Source organism: Oreochromis niloticus, linkage group LG16 (genome assembly GCF_001858045.2).
Source record: "Oreochromis niloticus isolate F11D_XX linkage group LG16, O_niloticus_UMD_NMBU, whole genome shotgun sequence".
Lineage (NCBI taxonomy): Eukaryota > Metazoa > Chordata > Actinopteri > Cichliformes > Cichlidae > Oreochromis > Oreochromis niloticus.
This window is the reverse complement of record NC_031987.2, coordinates 32,490,218-32,507,225: the sequence shown is the minus strand read 5'-3', so window position 1 is coordinate 32,507,225 and position 17,008 is coordinate 32,490,218. Positions and strand designations below refer to the sequence as shown.

Sequence of the window (17,008 nt, the reverse complement as noted above, 5' to 3'; positions counted from 1 at the left end):
GCCGGAAACCTGAACGCTTGTGGAGGAGAAGTCGTTTGCAAGTTCATTTAATTTATGTCAAAGATCTTTTGGTGTCTTTTAAGAATTCTGTTAGAGAAACAAGGGCTGCCTGTTCTCCAGTCTGGTTTCTAAAAGCGGAGGCAATCCTAAGGTTCTATTTAACACTATTAGTAACATTGTTACCCCTGCTTCACCTGTTGTTCCCATGTCATTTGACATTGACTGTGAAAATTTTAAAAAATCACTCATATTAGAAATAAAATTTCTCCGTTAGCTGTCCATTTCTGCCCCAGCTCAGCTTGTTATTTTAGATCATTTCATACTTGTTTCTCTTCCTGAACTAACCAACCCAGTTGGCTCTGTGAAAGTCTGTTGTTGTTGTTTAGACATTTTACCTGCGTCCCTGTTTAAAGATGTTTTTCGCTCCATCGGCCCTCGTATTGTTAATTCCTCTCTGGCTTCGAGTCAAGTCCCGATTTAATTTAAGAATGCGGTTATTCACCCTATACTAAAAAAGCCACACTAGACCCTTCTCTCCTGGGCAGCTATAGACCAATTATTATTGAGAAAAATTGTTGCTAAGCAGCCAACTGCTGTTTTAAAGAACATTAACAGAGATAGCTCTTCTCTTATCTTTAATGGTGTTTTGGTGTAAAGTGACACAGGAAACTGTCCTGTCCTCCTTATGTTGGACCTAACCTCAGTCTTTTATACAGTTGATCCCCATATCTTGCTTGACAGGTTGAGGTATTGGGCCGGTATAATGGGATCTGCCTTACAGTGGTTTACTTCATATCTTTCTGATCATTCTTTTTGTGTGGCTACTTCAATATATAGGTCTTTTTTAAGCCATCTTTATTTTGGTGTACCTCAGGGTTCGGTTTTGGGGCCCTTATTATTTCTGTTTTTTAGCACATTTTGAGCACTTTTAAAGATGTCTCATATCACTGCTACGCAGATGATATTTAGTTATACACAGGGATGCACAGAAGTGGTCCGCAGGTGCGCATTCACTGTCAAAATAAAAGACACGCACCAGATAAGAAGTTGCAACGCGCGTTTGCGTACATATGAAAGGCGCTGTTTCTGTTTGCTAGAGTGGGATTTTCACAGCATATTCTGCACCACATCTCTGTGCGCTCATATTTGTTTGAAGCCAGCTCACCTCCTGCAACCACTTTTCCGAGAATACGCGCTTCTTTTGCAGTTCGGACTCCTTCTGAGATTTCTTTGGAGGTGGAGGAACACCAAAGTAATTGCTTAAAGGAGCTTGCTTCTTTGACATCTTTAAGAGTTCTAAACAAATGTCTGTCCTCCTCCAGAAAATCTTATGTACGCAAACGCGCGTTGCAACTTATCTGGTGCGCGTCTTTTATTTTGACAGCGAATGCGCACCTGCGGACCACTTATGTGCACCCCTGGTTATACATCCTTTTAAGCCGCATAAGGTATCGAAACTGTATCTCTTACACAAGGATAAAAATTTTCTCCAACTTAATGAGGAAAAAAATGAAATTCTAGTTTTTGCTCCAGAAAAGCATACAACTCTAATAATGGAAACTCTTGATCTATTGGCTTCTTATACCAAGCCTTTTATTGGGAACCTTGGGGTAAATTATGACTCTGGTTTTACTTTAGATGGTCACATTCAGTCTCTGGTTTGTTCATGATTTTCTCACTTAAAAAGTATTGCTAAGCTAAATAGTATTATCTCAAAAACAGAATTGGAAAATGTTATTCATGCTTTTGTTTTTCAAGACTGGATTACTGTAACTCATTATTCAGCTGCCTAAACAAAGCATCACTGGACCATCTGCAGACTGTACAAACGCTGCTGCCAGACTTTTGACCAAAACACCAAAGTTTTCTCACCTCACACCGCTACTCACCCGGCTCCATTGGCGTTCAATCAAGAATACATTTCAAGATCTTGGTTCTCACTTACAGGGCTCTGAATGGTCGAGCTGACATCAAAGAACTTTTACATCTGTATGTTCCTAGCAGGTCCCTAAGTTGACCAAAGCCTGCTATTTGTGCCATGTACGAGGCTACAAACTGAAGGTGACCGCGCCCTCTCAGTAGTAGCACCAGGACTCTGGAACTCTCTCCCCTTTAGTTTGTGTCTGCAGACCTCACAAACCTCTTGAGCTTTTTAAAAATCAATTAAAAACACACCTTTTTACAATTGACTTATTTGATGTACTGATGTCTAATGTTTTTGTTTTCCTTTGCACAGCGCTTTGTGATCAATATCTTGAAAGGCGCCATATAAATAAAGTTTAACTTTATTTCCTACACCTTTCACCCTTTTTAAGCATCCTATCAACATTGGGTCAGTTCACAAGCCTATTTCACCTCTAAGGCCATCCAGTGAACATAGTTTTACCAAAGTTTGGATGTCATTTATATAAAAATAAACATTTATATTATTTACATTATATAGTTATATATTCATAAATAAATATTTATATTTGCTTATTTTTCATTTATGAAATATAAATGAACCTTTGGTCTGTCATTTATCACAAACTAACAAGCCTGTCGCACATATTATCAAAAGTCAGTCCACATCCAGTCTCACCTGAGCATCCTCCCGCAGGTCCGTCGCTTCTTTGAGAGGGCCACCAGCTGACTTAAAAGTCTCATCCACTACCTTGATACCAGTGTGCCTCAGTGTGACGTACTCTCTCCCACGTCTCCCCACCCTCCGCACCGAAAGACCTCGCCGCTGGGCCTTCCCGCCTCCTCGTCGGTTGGTGACTGCCACGTGGACAAACAGGCTGGTGTGAGGTAAGGGGTCTCCTGCTAGGCCCAGCAGGGGCACATTACGGTAGCCAGGCTGAAGGCACTCGAAGGCCACGCTGTACTGGCCGATGAAATCATCTCCGATGTAGTCATCATCTAATACCACAAAACGCAGCAAGGCCAGCTCTGGCATATTTACCTGGGGACAGGAAATGAACAAAAGAGATGAAATCCATTCTGCTGTGCACCAGACCAAAAATAAAACCACAGCCAGTGAACACTTTGCAGAGTACTGACCTACATTAATACAACACACCTCGTCTGCCTCAAAAGGCTTTCCGGGGGAAAATCTCGGATAATTTAAATGCTATTATTCCAAGTCTAATTCTGGTTATTGCTCCATGCTCTTACTGAAACACAGTTTTATTCATATTTGAGGGAGAGAAGAAGACAAAAAGTTACCTTGGTTTTCAGAGCAGATATCTGCTATGAATTTTTGGTTGAAATGAGATCTGAGATCTGTTTAGGGTCAGGGGTATAGGCTTAATGTTAGATTTAAACCCTTTACATGGAATTTCTACCTACAGTGGCTTGCAAAAGTATTCGGCCCCCTTGAACTTTTCCACATTTTGTCACATTACAGCCACAAACATGAATCAATTTTATTGGAATTCCAGGTGAAAGACCAATACAAAGTGGTGTACACGTGAGAAGTGGAACGAAAATCATACATGATTCCAAACATTTTTTACAAATAAATAACTGCAAAGTGGGGTGTGCGTAATTATTCAGCCCCCTGAGTCAATACTTTGTAGAACCACCTTTTGCTGCAGTTACAGCTGCCAGTCTTTTAGGGTCTGTCTCTACCAGCTTTGCACATCTACAGACTGAAATCCTTGCCCATTCTTCTTTGCAAAACAGCTCCACAACTCCCCTGTGACGGCCTCAGAGGTTGTCTCAGAGAATATTGTGAGCAACAACACCATGAAGTCCAAAGAACACACCAGACAGGTCAGGGATAAAGTTATTGAGAAATTTAAAGCAGGCTTAGGCTACAAAAAGATTTCCCAAGCCTTGAACATCCCACGGAGCACTGTTCAAGCCATCATTCAGAAATGGAAGGAGTATGGCACAACTGTAAACCTACCAAGACAAGGCCGTCCACCTAAACTCACAGGCCGAACATGGAGAGCGCTGATCAGAAATGCAGCCAAGAGGCCCATGGTGACTCTGGACGAGCTGCAGAGATCTACAGCTCAGGTGGGGGAATCTGTCCATAGGACAACTATTAGTCGTGCACTGCACAAAGTTGGCCTTTATGGAAGAGTGGCAAGAAGAAAGCCATTGTTAACAGAAAACCATAAGAAGTCCCGTTTGCAGTTTGCCACAAGTCATGTGGGGGACACAGCAAACATGTGGAAGAAGGTGCTCTGGTCAGATGAGGTCAAAATGGAACTTTTTGGCCTAAATGCAAAACGCTATGTGTGGCGGAAAACTAACACTGCACATCACTCTGAACACACCATCCCCACTGTCACATATGGTGGTGGCAGCATCATGCTCTGGGGGTGCTTCTCTTCAGCAGGGACAGGGAAGCTGGTCAGAGTTGATGGGAAGATGGATGGAGCCAAATACAGGGCAATCTTGGAAGAAAACCTCTTGGAGTCTGCAAAAGACTTGAGACTGGGGCGGAGGTTCACCTTCCAGCAGGACAACGACCCTAAACATAAAGCCAGGGCAACAATGGAATGGTTTAAAACAAAACATATCCATGTGTTAGAATGGCCCAGTCAAAGTCCAGATCTAAATCCAATCGAGAATCTGTGGCAAGATCTGAAAACTGCTGTTCACAAACACTGTCCATCTAATCTGACTGAGCTGGAGCTGTTTTGCAAAGAAGAATGGGCAAGGATTTCAGTCTGTAGATGTGCAAAGCTGGTAGAGACATACCCTAAAAGACTGGCAGCTGGAATTGCAGCAAAAGGTGGTTCTACAAGGTATTGACTCAGGGGGCTGAATAATTACACACACCCCACTTTGCAGTTATTTATTTGTAAAAAATGTTTGGAATCATGTATGATTTTCATTCCACTTCTCACGTGTACACCACTTTGTATTGGTCTTTCACCTGGAATTCCAATAAAATTGATTCATGTTTGTGGCTGTAATGTGACAAAATGTGGAAAAGTTCAAGGGGGCCGAATACTTTTGCAAGCCACATATTGGCATTCCTTATGACAGAAGGTTTCCAAGGCCAAAATGCATGTAACAGATTCTCATTTTCTTGTAATATCTGAAAAACGGCTTGTTTAGCATGTGGCTTCAATGCAACATATGCTAACATTATCCCCCAAGTTCACCCTGTGAGGTCTAAGGTCAAAATTGAGTTTTGGGAAATAATGGGAAGTTTTTCATGTGTGCCATCTTCTTTGTTTCCTGGTTGCCAGGACTTGAGAGAGCCATTTAATATAAACAAAAACCCTTTTTGAATAGTTTTAGTTTTAGTGTCAGGGCTTGGGTTGGGGATCAGGGTCATCATAACTAAGAAACTACTCTCAGAATATTAATATTAATATTAATATTAATAACGAACTGAGACAGGACTCACATATTCCCATATCATGCCTGATCCTTCTGACTTCATTGCAGCAAATGTCACTTTAACAACCCACTCACACAATATTCATTCCCAAATTTTGAACTGTAAATTTCCAGATTGTTTTATTCTATTTAACTTAATATATATAATTCACTCACTTATTGCACATAATGTCCTCTTTGTATATATGTACTTACTTACTGTATATAATGTTTTTCCCTCACTAATTTGCACAGTCGAGGAGCGTATCAGGTCACATTTCACTGCGTGTTATACTTGTATAACTATGTATGTGACAAATAAAAAGATCTTGAATCTTGAATCTAATGTGTTTATTCAATAATGGCATTCCACCAGGAAAAGCAAGGCAAGCAGTGTTTGCCTAGTTTAATCTAAAAACATGATCTCTATCCTTTTATCCCAAACACTATAAAGTGTTTCACCCATACGCATACATCCTTTACATTACTGAGATCTTATTGCTGTAATAGTAATAAGCTCCACTTTGGCGAGTAGAACAGATGCAGCCATCAATTTCAGATTAGAAATCAGTAATTATGTGAGTGACCAAATGTGCAATGTTCAACCACCTGTTTTTAAACTGTATTTATGTTATGCTAACATAGCTGTGTAGCTAGCGATCACGTAGCACATCATTATATACCAGCTAGCCCAACTTCAGTAACCCTACAAACGTCACTGCTGTTTAGTTTCCTGTCTTCATTTATGTTGGAAGTGATAGCAGAGCTGTACATTTGAATTGTTTCAGAAATCTCTCAGTCAGAACATGCTATATCATGTTTAGGTGGAAACTAGCGAGCTAACTTCCTGCTAACTTCTAACTCCGTTAAATTTAAAAAATCCTGTTTTCATGGATGCCTGGATGTTAAACTTCATAGTTACACCTGGTAAAGCAGCAACGCTGATCATTTTATTAAAGATGAAAGAATTCAGACAGTTTGTAACTCTCAGTGATGCTGCAGTGTTTGACTTTGGGACCTGAAGCAGCCGGAGTTTTGGACCCAGATTACTCTGCGAGGCTCCTGACAACAATCCATCAAGCGGTGCGGCTTCGTAGCTTACCAAAGTTGTACTAAAACATTTTTGACAGATTTTTGAGCGCCATGTACCACATAAAATCGGTTCGAGGTCAGTAAGAACAACCAGAATTAAGCGCACCGGATTATAAGGCGCACTATCGATTTGTGAGAAAATGAAAGGATTTTAAGTGCGCCTTATAGTGCGGAAAATATGGTACTTTATTCTCTGCCTTAAGTGCCTCCAATCCCAAATCACTTGACGAAATATTTTTGCAATGAAAATGAGACAAAACGTAAATCAAAACTACAGTTTGAAAATTAAGAAGTATTGCAAAAAGTGGATGAAAACAAACAAGAAAAGTTGAGGACAGAAAAATGTGCAAATCTCAGTTTTTGGTCACTCTTGAATCACACATTTTTGGTTTACACATTTAGTAAGATTTCTAAAATTATATTATGAATTTAGTGTGAACTAAATACACTTTCAATAATGTTTACTGGTTTTTATATCAATAATTCAGCACACCTTTACATTTTCTCACCTCAGTTATTTGTACAGAAATACGGCAGCATCTGTACAATATTTATTTGCTCCCAATTTAGAATCCTTAATTCATCTCTTATTAGGTGTAAAAGATGGGCATCATAAAATGTTTACAACAGATAAAAACAATCACTTAGTCAAAGTATTCATCCAATATCATTTCCCATTATAAAGCATCACTCAAAAAGCTACTGAAGCACTACATCAGCGTTAATTACACAACACAATAGCAGACGCATCATGGCAATGCTGCAGAGGGGAGCTGTTTGAAATATTGCACTTCGGATCGCACCTTCAGGGGACTTTCGTTTCCCCTCAGCTAATAAGGCTATAAGCACACATAGTGTCACACACACACAAACACAAATGAACAAATGAAGCTGGAAGCGTGTCTCTGAATATTCATTCAATGTGCAGGGTAAACACGCTTCACAATAAAACATTATCAGCTTTATCTTGACAAGGCCGGGTACACTGAAACACAAACTAATGCATGCCCCTCTATCTTTGATGCATGCATTATTCTGTGAATAAACCCAGACCAGTTTCCAGTCCATTTATAAAACATAGTTAAAGAAGCCGTGCCTAAATGAAGGAAGCAAACTGTGCCTGACTATAGTCATGTGCCTCAAAGTGAAAAAGATTCACTTATTATGTAGTTAAAGGTGCTAATAGGGGCTCATCGCTGATGATGTGGTACTTGTATTTTTATTGTATTGTAATTCTGGCATGTGTATCATATTTATTATTCAGTAGAGTGTGTTATGTCAGAATGAAGTCGCAACTATGGCAAAGCAAAACAGAGTTGACCTCTATCAATACATTCCCAGGCCCTTGAGCCTTTCTAATATTAACCCCAAGTTTCAAACATCAAACAGTTTCCAAAAGTGTCTCCGCTAGGCTGGTTTTAAAGCCAACATTTCACAAAAAGATGCAGTATGTGTGTAGCTTAATACCATCATTAGAGGCTAGTACACATTGTTCAGAAAGAAAATTAGTTTGCATCAATAAGAAGCAAGCACTTTATCCAAAGACATAACTGAGACAAACATCACAGTGCAGGAAAAAGTCTCTAAGGAAGAAACAAGCAAAGAGTCTCTTTAGGATGTGACGCTACAACCGAGGTAGCAAGAGACAGCTCGAACTAGAAAAATTTGCATTTCCTGCGAAAATGCTGTGTGGATGCCTTAATGCTGAAGCTGTCTGCTCAAAAACTGAAAAAGATGAAAAGTTGCAAAAAGTTGTATGGTGGTGAAAAAAAAATGTTGCCTTGAGCAGGATTTGAACCTGGCCCGCTTAGTCTCAAGGCGGTAACTCATCTCACTGTGCCAAAGTCACTCTCAATCACGCAAAGTCATTCTCACAAAGAAGAGGTGGAGAGACTGACAATTTTGCTGAAATGAGCAGAAGCTGCTGAGAATTGTGCTGGTAAGAGGAGAAAAGGCTGAAAATTTTGCAGAAAAGAGGTGAATCAGCAGAATTTCTGCTGAAAAGAGGTAAAGAAGCAAAAACTTGCGCTGAAAAGAGATGAATCAGCAGAATTTCTGCTCAAAAGAGTTTAAGAAGCAGAAAGTTGCGCTGAAAAGAGATGAATCAGCAGAATTTCTGCTCAAAACAGTTTTTCCTGAAAACAGCTGAGATTTGTGCTAATAAGAGGTGAAAAGGCTGAAAATTTTGCAGAAGAGGTGAACAAGCAGAATTTGGGCTGAAAAGAGGTGAAAATTTTGCTGAAAACAGTTCAATCAGCAGAATTTCTGCTGAAAAGTGTTCTGCAGAACTCTTTTCAGAATTCTGCTGAAAAGATGTTTTTGCTGAAAATAGCTGAAAAAGCTGGGAAACTGAAAATTTTGTTGAAAAGGGGTGAAAAAGCTGAAATTGAGTTAAAAAAGTTTCTCTGCGTAAAACAGGTTTCTGCTTAAAACAGCTAAAAAGTTGAGATTTGTGCTGAAAACAGGTGTTCAAATCCCATGACCAGGATTTGAACCTGGCCCTTCTGGTCTCAAGGAAGCTACTCATCTCACTGAACTAAACTTGTTCCAACAAACACAAGAGATGGAGAAACTGACAATTTTGCTAAATGAGCAGAGGCTGCTGAGTTTTGTGCTGAGAAGAAGTGAAAAGCTGAAAAATTTGCAGAAAAGAGGTGAATCAGCAGAATTTCTGCAGAAAAGATGGAAAGAAGAATATTGCGCTGAAAAGAGGTAAATCAGCAGAATTTCTGCTGAAAAGACGGAAAGAAGCAATCACAGTAGCTGCTCATCTCACTGAGCCAAAGCAGTTCTTGTCCCACCAAGAGATATGATGAGAAAAAATGTGCAGGGGGGGCCGAAGAAGCTGAATTGTTGTGAAAAGAGGTGAAAAAGCTGAAATTCTTCTGAAAGAGCAGAACAGGCTGAAAATTTTCAGCTACTCATTGAGCCAAACTGGTTCTCACATAACTGAAAAAAGGTGAAAAAGCTGAAAATTCTGATAAAAACATCAGAAGTGGCTGACATTTGTGCTGATAAGAGGTGAAAACGCAAACTTTCTGCTGAAAAGAGGCAGAACAACCTGGTTCTGCTCAATTTCACCAATCAGAGGTACTGCTTCTGTCTGCTTCATCACGCTGTGTACTTGTATGTATTTCTGCCATGCAGCGTTAACAAGAATCTGAGGTCCATATTAGAAAAGCTGCTAAAATCATAAAACTTTGCAGAATTGTAATAAATTAGCAATATAAATTACAGGTCTGTGATAGTGTATAAATTTGAAGTGAAAAAAAAAATATTGACCAAGGTGGATTTGAACCCACGACCTTTGGGCTGCAGACCCGTGTCATTACTGATTGCGCCACCTGGAAAGGGGGCGGCGGTCTGAAAGACAGATACTTGGGCAGTCAGAAAATAGATCGCGGTGAGAGGCGAAAAACGCCGTTTTTTGGAGTTACAAAACGTCGTGTAACTCAAAAACTAGGAGGGCTAGCAGCATAATTCTTGTACTGGGTGAATCAGCGGACTTTGGTGTATTTTGACTGCGATTTTCATAGCTCGTTCTACCTCCGCCGCGGAGATATGACGAGAGAAGAAACAGCTTCATTTCCAGAGTTTGAAGACTGAGAGAAGGACAGATTTCCACCCCTCAAACAAACGTAATTCATTGCTCAACGGTAAGATAATTGTAAAAACTGCTTCCACTGTGAGTGTCAGCAGTGTCTGAAGATATATTGGCACAAGCCTCATGTCCTAACTTTGCTTTGTTCAAGAGATATGGCGATTTGAAAATGCCTCCCGTTACAGAATTTCAGCTCTGAATTTCAAAACCTCCCCATAGACTTTGAATGGGGAGTTGTCAGACCTTGTGTCACTCCGAGGCACATTGCGAAAAAACGGTAAATCTCACAATAAAGATAGTGACATTTTCTGAAAGCCAGCAAAAATACCTACGTTTTGATGTATAATTTGTGGGGGTTGAGTGGAAATTGTGTGAGTAGCAAGAAGTTGTTCAGACATGAAGAGAAAATTCAGAACGGACCAGCACTCACTCTGACTTAATTGCATAGCAACCATAGCAACGCATGTATTTTCTGAAAAATCACAATTTTGCAACTGAAAACTTAAAGAGAGATAAGATTAAAACGGTAGAAGATCTGAAAAAGCTGAATCAGACAGGAATAGCCCAAGAATCTGAGAACATTTTAAAGTTTGAATGGAGTTTCTAGGTGAAAGCATGACAAAGTAGTTAAGTTTCAAAGACAAGCAAGTTTTAGCAGAATTGTGGAAGTTTCCCATTCATTTCAATGGGACAAATTAAAGGAAAAAAGTGTAATATTTTAAAAAGTATAAGAGTAATAAACACCAAAAGTCATAGCAGGAATTAGCAGAAAGAGCAGAACAGTATAGAGTTTGAACGGAGAAAATCGGCTGAAAACTCAGGCAGTAGTTAAGTGCCAAAAAACGTACGGAAGCAACTAGTAAATAGTGGAATAAAGAATAAAGAGAAACAGGAACTCAATAGTGTGGAAGCCCTTTTAGGGCATCCACACAATTATTTGTCACCCGGCTCACGGTAAAAGTAATGAATAAATGTCACGCTATTCTTCCTGGCTATCGTAGCCAGGAAGAAGGGGTTGTTCACATGGCTGGTCACCCACATGATGGAAAGACTTGCTGTCCCTGGAAACTTCTGCCCAGACATAATAGACACCAAAAAGTTTTGCAAAGCTATATTGAAGTTCAGGAGTTGACGATTTTATAACAAGAACTACTTGCAAGACACAGTCATCATCCACTCTTGGAAAGGTCACATCTAAGAGGGTTTCCACCTCATCTTATGGAAGAAATGTCCAAAATATCTTACATTTCTTTACCTTTATTTTATGTCATAAGGTTATTTCAAATCAATCCTTTTTGATTTCTGTATGTTTTCAATATGCTTTTTTTGTCAACCCAGAGTCACTAAATGCTGATTTATCAGATCGTTAGGTTCTATGATTCTCAAATATCATAGGGTTTCCAGTACAGTCTACGTGTTTTACAGTTCCAACTGAAATTTGTGTACTGTGCTTAAAAAACAGGTCTATGCCATTTAAATAAACTCTACCAATTCTGCCAAGAGGAGTGGTCACATAGCCGCCAGAATTGTGCCAGAAACTTGTTGATGGCTAGCTAAAGTGTCTGATGGTCAGGGCCATTTAACCAAATCTTAATGGGGGTGTATGTATTCTTTTTCCCAGTAGGTATACTTTTAACCCTGTGTGTATTAGAGAAAAACCTAAAAAAAATCTAATTTGTTCATTCAAGTCTTGCTTTTGAAAGTCATTAAAGCATGCATGTATCATGTACAATCATTCAACCTTGGAACTTTTGACCACAGCATCAAGTCTAATTGGTTCCCAATTCATTCTTCTGCCCAACAGCAACCCTGAACAAAACATTTTGAGTCATCCTCATCTGCCTACTTCTCAAAAAGTATCTACTTAATTGGGTCACAGACAGGAGGGCTGGGTGGGTATGATGATGCTGAGGTAGAAAAGTTGCATTTCATGAAAACAACAGAACTGGTCAGCAACACAATGTGGGAGCGATAGTGTGATATATGCTCTTAATGTATATGTGTACATGTATATGTATATAAAGGAGCAGTGAACAAGACACTAGGTCTGGGCTGCTCTTAAGCTTTGACTGCACTGTTATAAATAATATACAGTTTTGCTTGTGTGCATACTTGCATATCTATCTTTGTGGGGACAAATATAGTTTGTACTCTTTAAGAGTTATAGATGATTCTGATTTTAAGAAAGGTTTCTTTGGGCTTTTTTAGAAAAAGCTAAAACTAAGAGGTTTTAGGATCACCTATGTCAGAATGGAAACTGTGTGTTAAGAACTCTTTAATAAGATACAAAATAGCAACTATTAGATAATGAAATAACTTGTCTACTGACATCAAGACAACATTCTGAATCAAATCACTAAAGACAATGAAAAACCATAAAGCAGTATAGAACACTTTTAAAGCATTCTCTCTCCTTGCTGTGAATAGAACTGCCTAAAAATGTTTTCTTTGCAACATTTATAATCATTTATAATCATTTAGGATGAAGGAACTCAGCTACACAATGACCGAAACGGTTTATGAATGTGTCTGTTTTGCTTTGATCTGGGAGTTACTATGTCTCAGTGGTAGGGCTGTTCGATATAACGATATATATCGGATGACATATAAAAACGTCTATCGTTTCATTTTACGCTATCGTTTGTTTCGTGGTGTCGCAAAATAAACTGTTTACGGCAATATTTTTTCATCGTTTTGATGGTCACTGTAGTGGCTATATTACTTTCTTAATTTCTCTCTCTCTTATATTTAATATAACCACACTACGGACGGACAAGCGCCTGTTTTTATGCGTTGCGGTTAGCAACAACGACGGTAACACCATCGCGTGTCCGCTTGTTTATGTTCCACATAAACCCTTCACAATAAAGCTCAAGATCCTGTTGAGACTTTTCAAAATAAACTCAATCACGTGAAAGAGCAGATTATTTACAGATGAGAAGCAAAAAAGAGCTGTCAGGTGCTAAAAAATAAACCTTAGACTCAAACGTTAGAACAGGCTTTTCCTCGCAGCACGCCGTGTAATTAATACTCACAAAGAAAACGGCGGCCGTTACCACTTATGTCTAAAAATGTATCGTTTCATGCATCTGTTAAAATACTGGACTCCAGGTACATGATGCGCAGCTGGAAACACTTCCCGCAAGTCGAGCTGCCCGAGATTCACATAATTTACAGAAAATGTTACATTTTTGTGATTTATATCGTTATCGGGACGATAGAATTCTTATATCGGGATATGAGATTTTGGTCACATCGCACAGCCCTACTCAGTGGTGCAAAAAAAAGCACTAGTGCATGGACAAGCAGCACAGTGTTTGCATGTCTGTGTGCACGTGTGTGCGCACGCATGTGTGCATGAAATGATGACTCTAATCCCCTTCACTCTGATTTCAACTTTCTCAATTTTTCAGCAGCACGCCTGTGGCTGAGCAGAGCAGAGCTTTGACAGTTAATTCAATCAGTTTCAAACCAAATGCTCTTCTTCAAAGCCAGACAATAAGACACAGGACAGTATCTCAACTCAAGACTCAGGATCCATGCTTACATAATGTTCACAATAATGCATTCATATTTCTTTGAGTTACATTTTTTATACCATATAAGTCATATTTCAGGCCTGGAAATAGTTTTTAAATGAAATGAACAAACCTTTTCAAATTTTCTGCTGAAATAATGTTACAATGTTTTCATACCAAACATGGGAAAAAATTAGGCATTGAGTCGCGGTGAGGGTAAGGTGTGTGCTTTGCAGTGTTGGTTTGTAAGGTATACCCCTCAGCAGGCTTCTGGAAGCTGGCCAATCAGAAAAAAGTAGGTTTAAGTGTGCAGGGTCTTAAAAGGCAGGAGCATAGATCAGTGTTTCCCAACCTTTTGGAGCCACGGCACATATTTCACATTAGAAAAATCACACCGCACAACACCAAACAAAAATGTCACAAAAAGCATATTGATTATTTTTCCCCACACACCAGGTATAGCAGAATTGGCTCGGTTTTTCCCCAGCAGTGATGGGAATAACGGCGTTACTAACGGGTAACGAGTAATCTAACTAATTACTATTCCTATCGTTACAACGCCGTTACAGTTACTAACAAGGAAACGCGGTCCATTACTATTTTTCAACAAACAGACGGTTGAAGCTGTGTTCAGCTTACCGCATCTTATATCAGCTGCAGGAAGTAGCTGTAAGTAATCTGGACGCTACAGCTTTAAGCAGCTGCGCGCTCCCGCGGACGGCAATCACGATCACTGTCTAGCACAACACCTGGAGCTCAGGGGGCAAAACAATCGCATGAGTGCTGCTGTTTGACTGAGGAAGAATAAAGTAGTCGTGGTAAGTCAATCACATGACCACTTAAAGACAAAGCAACACGGTGATATATACCAGTTTATAAATTGTGTTGATAGGCCATGTAAAACCAGAGTCATGATAAACAAGATGTACGCGGCATTTTTTCCTCAATAGTTTCATCATGTTTACTGTCTAAGCACAGCGCAGCGAGACCTCTCTGCTTATGACCCCCCAAAATAAAAACAGGGGAAGTTTTAGGAGTGACGGCAAGAGAGAGAGAGAGAAAGACAGCAGAAAAAGAGAGAGAGCGAGTTTTGAGATGTGAGATTTGTGACGTTTAGCGTGTTTGGAGTGTGTAGTTAATGTGTTGTCATGTGTAGTTAGTGTGTAGTGTTGTGGATAGTTTTGTGTTGTGTGTCAGAACAATGAGGCGACTGCTGTCTCCAGGTAGAAACAGGAGTGATACACCTGCTGCTGTCAGACCTGCAGGTATCAGGCTGTGATGTTCTCCTTTATAGTGGACAGAAATGATTTTTTTGGAGTGGCACAAATAATTTGTGTGGCATCTTATTGAAGAACAGCTGATTGTTCTGTAAATAGTTTGAAATGGTTATTTAAAAAAGGGTCAAAGGTAAATGGATGCAAATAACTTTGTTGTTTGCAAAACTTGTGCATAGGATTTTAAAATTGACAATTTATATTTGCATTTAAAGTTATGAAATATGATTCATTAAAGATGTTTGTGGTTGTTACAGTAAAAATATAACTTTTTCTATGCTGATTTTATGTTTTTTGTCTGATTTTAGATCAATTGTGTTAATACAGTATGTCAAAATGAGAACATAACTGTAAATTCAGACACGTGAGGTTGTGCTGAAAAGAATGATACCAAACAAGGCAAACAAATAGTTTTTAAAGGTGAAATGTGGAGAGAAAATCAAAAGTGGTTAAAAATGGCCAATTATACCCTGGACCCCAGAGGGTTAAACGTTTTTTTTAAAGTAACGCAATAGTTACTTTTCAAGTAATTAATTACTTTTAGAATATTGTAACTCGGTTACTAACTCAGTTACTTTTTTGAAGAAGTAACTAGTAACTATAATTAATTACTTTTTCAAAGTAATTTGCCCAACACTGGTCCCCAGTATACCTGTTTTGCTTTCACCACTCTTGCTAGGGCCTTCATCTAGGTCGGAGTTTTCTCCAGGACCCAGGTCAGACTAGCTACTTTTTCTTTTCAAATATTTATCTATTGCTATTACGCTCTGCGTTGTCTCACTTGCAGCATGACTATTATGTAATTTCTTCTTCATCTTCTTCTGTTTTTACCGGCAGTTGGCAACCAATTTAATTAGAGCAGGTAGTTGTACTGCCCTCTAGTGGAAGATAATTGTTCTGCCAGTTACTCACCCCGATCACTAAGAGTACTAGTCAGGAGGAACCACAGCACACCTATGTGCAGCAGCACAGTGGTTGGGAAATACCACCCGGCTTCCTCCCACCATCCAAAGACATGCAACTAGTGAGTATAGGTTAACTGGAGACTCTAAATTGCCCATAGGTGAATGTGAGTGCAAATAGTTATCTGTGTCTATATGTTAGCCTGCGACAGACTGGCGACCCGTCCAGGGTTTACCCCGGGATAGGCTCCAGCGCCCCCACGACCATGAAAAGCATAAGGGGAAGAGAATGGGTGGATGAAGTATGGGTAAGTTTCAAGTCTTGGTAATCGGGGGTAACATTTCAACTGATGACCTAAAAGCTGCTGATACTGCAGCCCCCACAGGAGGTTCTTTCAGCCCTGCAGATGACGTCTACAGCTTTGTTAGAGCCTCTTCACATGGACTTACTCACTTTGCCTGCATTGGCCATCCTATGAGAATACATTTCAGTGGGTTGATTTTATAGAAATTGTCTAGTTTCTCAAATATTGCCTGCTTAGCTTGTGGCTAAAATGCAGACACCAAGGACAAATGTTATACTTTGAATTCCACTTTCCTGAAGGGTACGCGTGTAACTGGTGCATTATAGAGTAGTATCACAAAAACAGGGCACGCTGAGAGCCTTGTGCTCATCATCTGATAATGAAATTTACGTCACTTATACACAGTTGGGCGCTAGCTAGCTATAAACAGCTACAACAATGTACGGTACATTACTACTTTTTAAAATGAGAGGGTTCAAGTCTCGTTTTTTTAGATTTTTTTAAAAAAAGCTTCTACCAACATGTTTTCAATGGTCAGATTTCTGACAAATAAATTTCTGACAAATGAAATGCAATAAAAGTGTATAAGAAGCAATGAGGGTTTTAGATTCTTTGGTTACTTTCTGAAGCTCTATCTTATCCTTTATGACCTATGATAACATGTCATGTAACGCACTTTTTTGTTGTATCACACTATCGTATACTATGATACCTGTATAACAAACTCTTAGTGAGTGTTTATTGAGTGCAGACAGCTGAGGGTGAGGTTTTCTTCAGCGCTCAGGACTGGTGAGTGTCCCTCAGCCTGAAGGACCAGTGATTAAGACATACAAGAGCAAAGGGCTGACACCACACTTAACCAAACACCATGAAATCAACTGTGTCTGATTGTGAGCTGCTGCTCTTGAAGGCCAACTTGCATGTTAGTGGGGTCCTGGATTTCTTATGTGTGTGACAAGGCGCACTGCACTTCAGTTCCTTGCTTAGTTTT

At 39.5% G+C, this 17,008-nt stretch overlaps 1 protein-coding gene across 2 annotated transcripts in view; it reads right to left on the bottom strand.

Moving 5' to 3' along the window:
* Nucleotides 1-17,008, bottom strand: part of plcl1 (phospholipase C like 1) — a 123,990-nt gene that overhangs the window by 26,755 nt on the left and 80,227 nt on the right. For both annotated transcript variants that reach the window (XM_005475170.3, XM_005475171.3), the window contains exon 8: nucleotides 2,582-2,944. In XM_005475170.3, coding sequence (XP_005475227.1) covers nucleotides 2,582-2,944 — 363 coding nt within the window. The remainder of the gene's footprint in view (nucleotides 1-2,581; nucleotides 2,945-17,008) is intronic.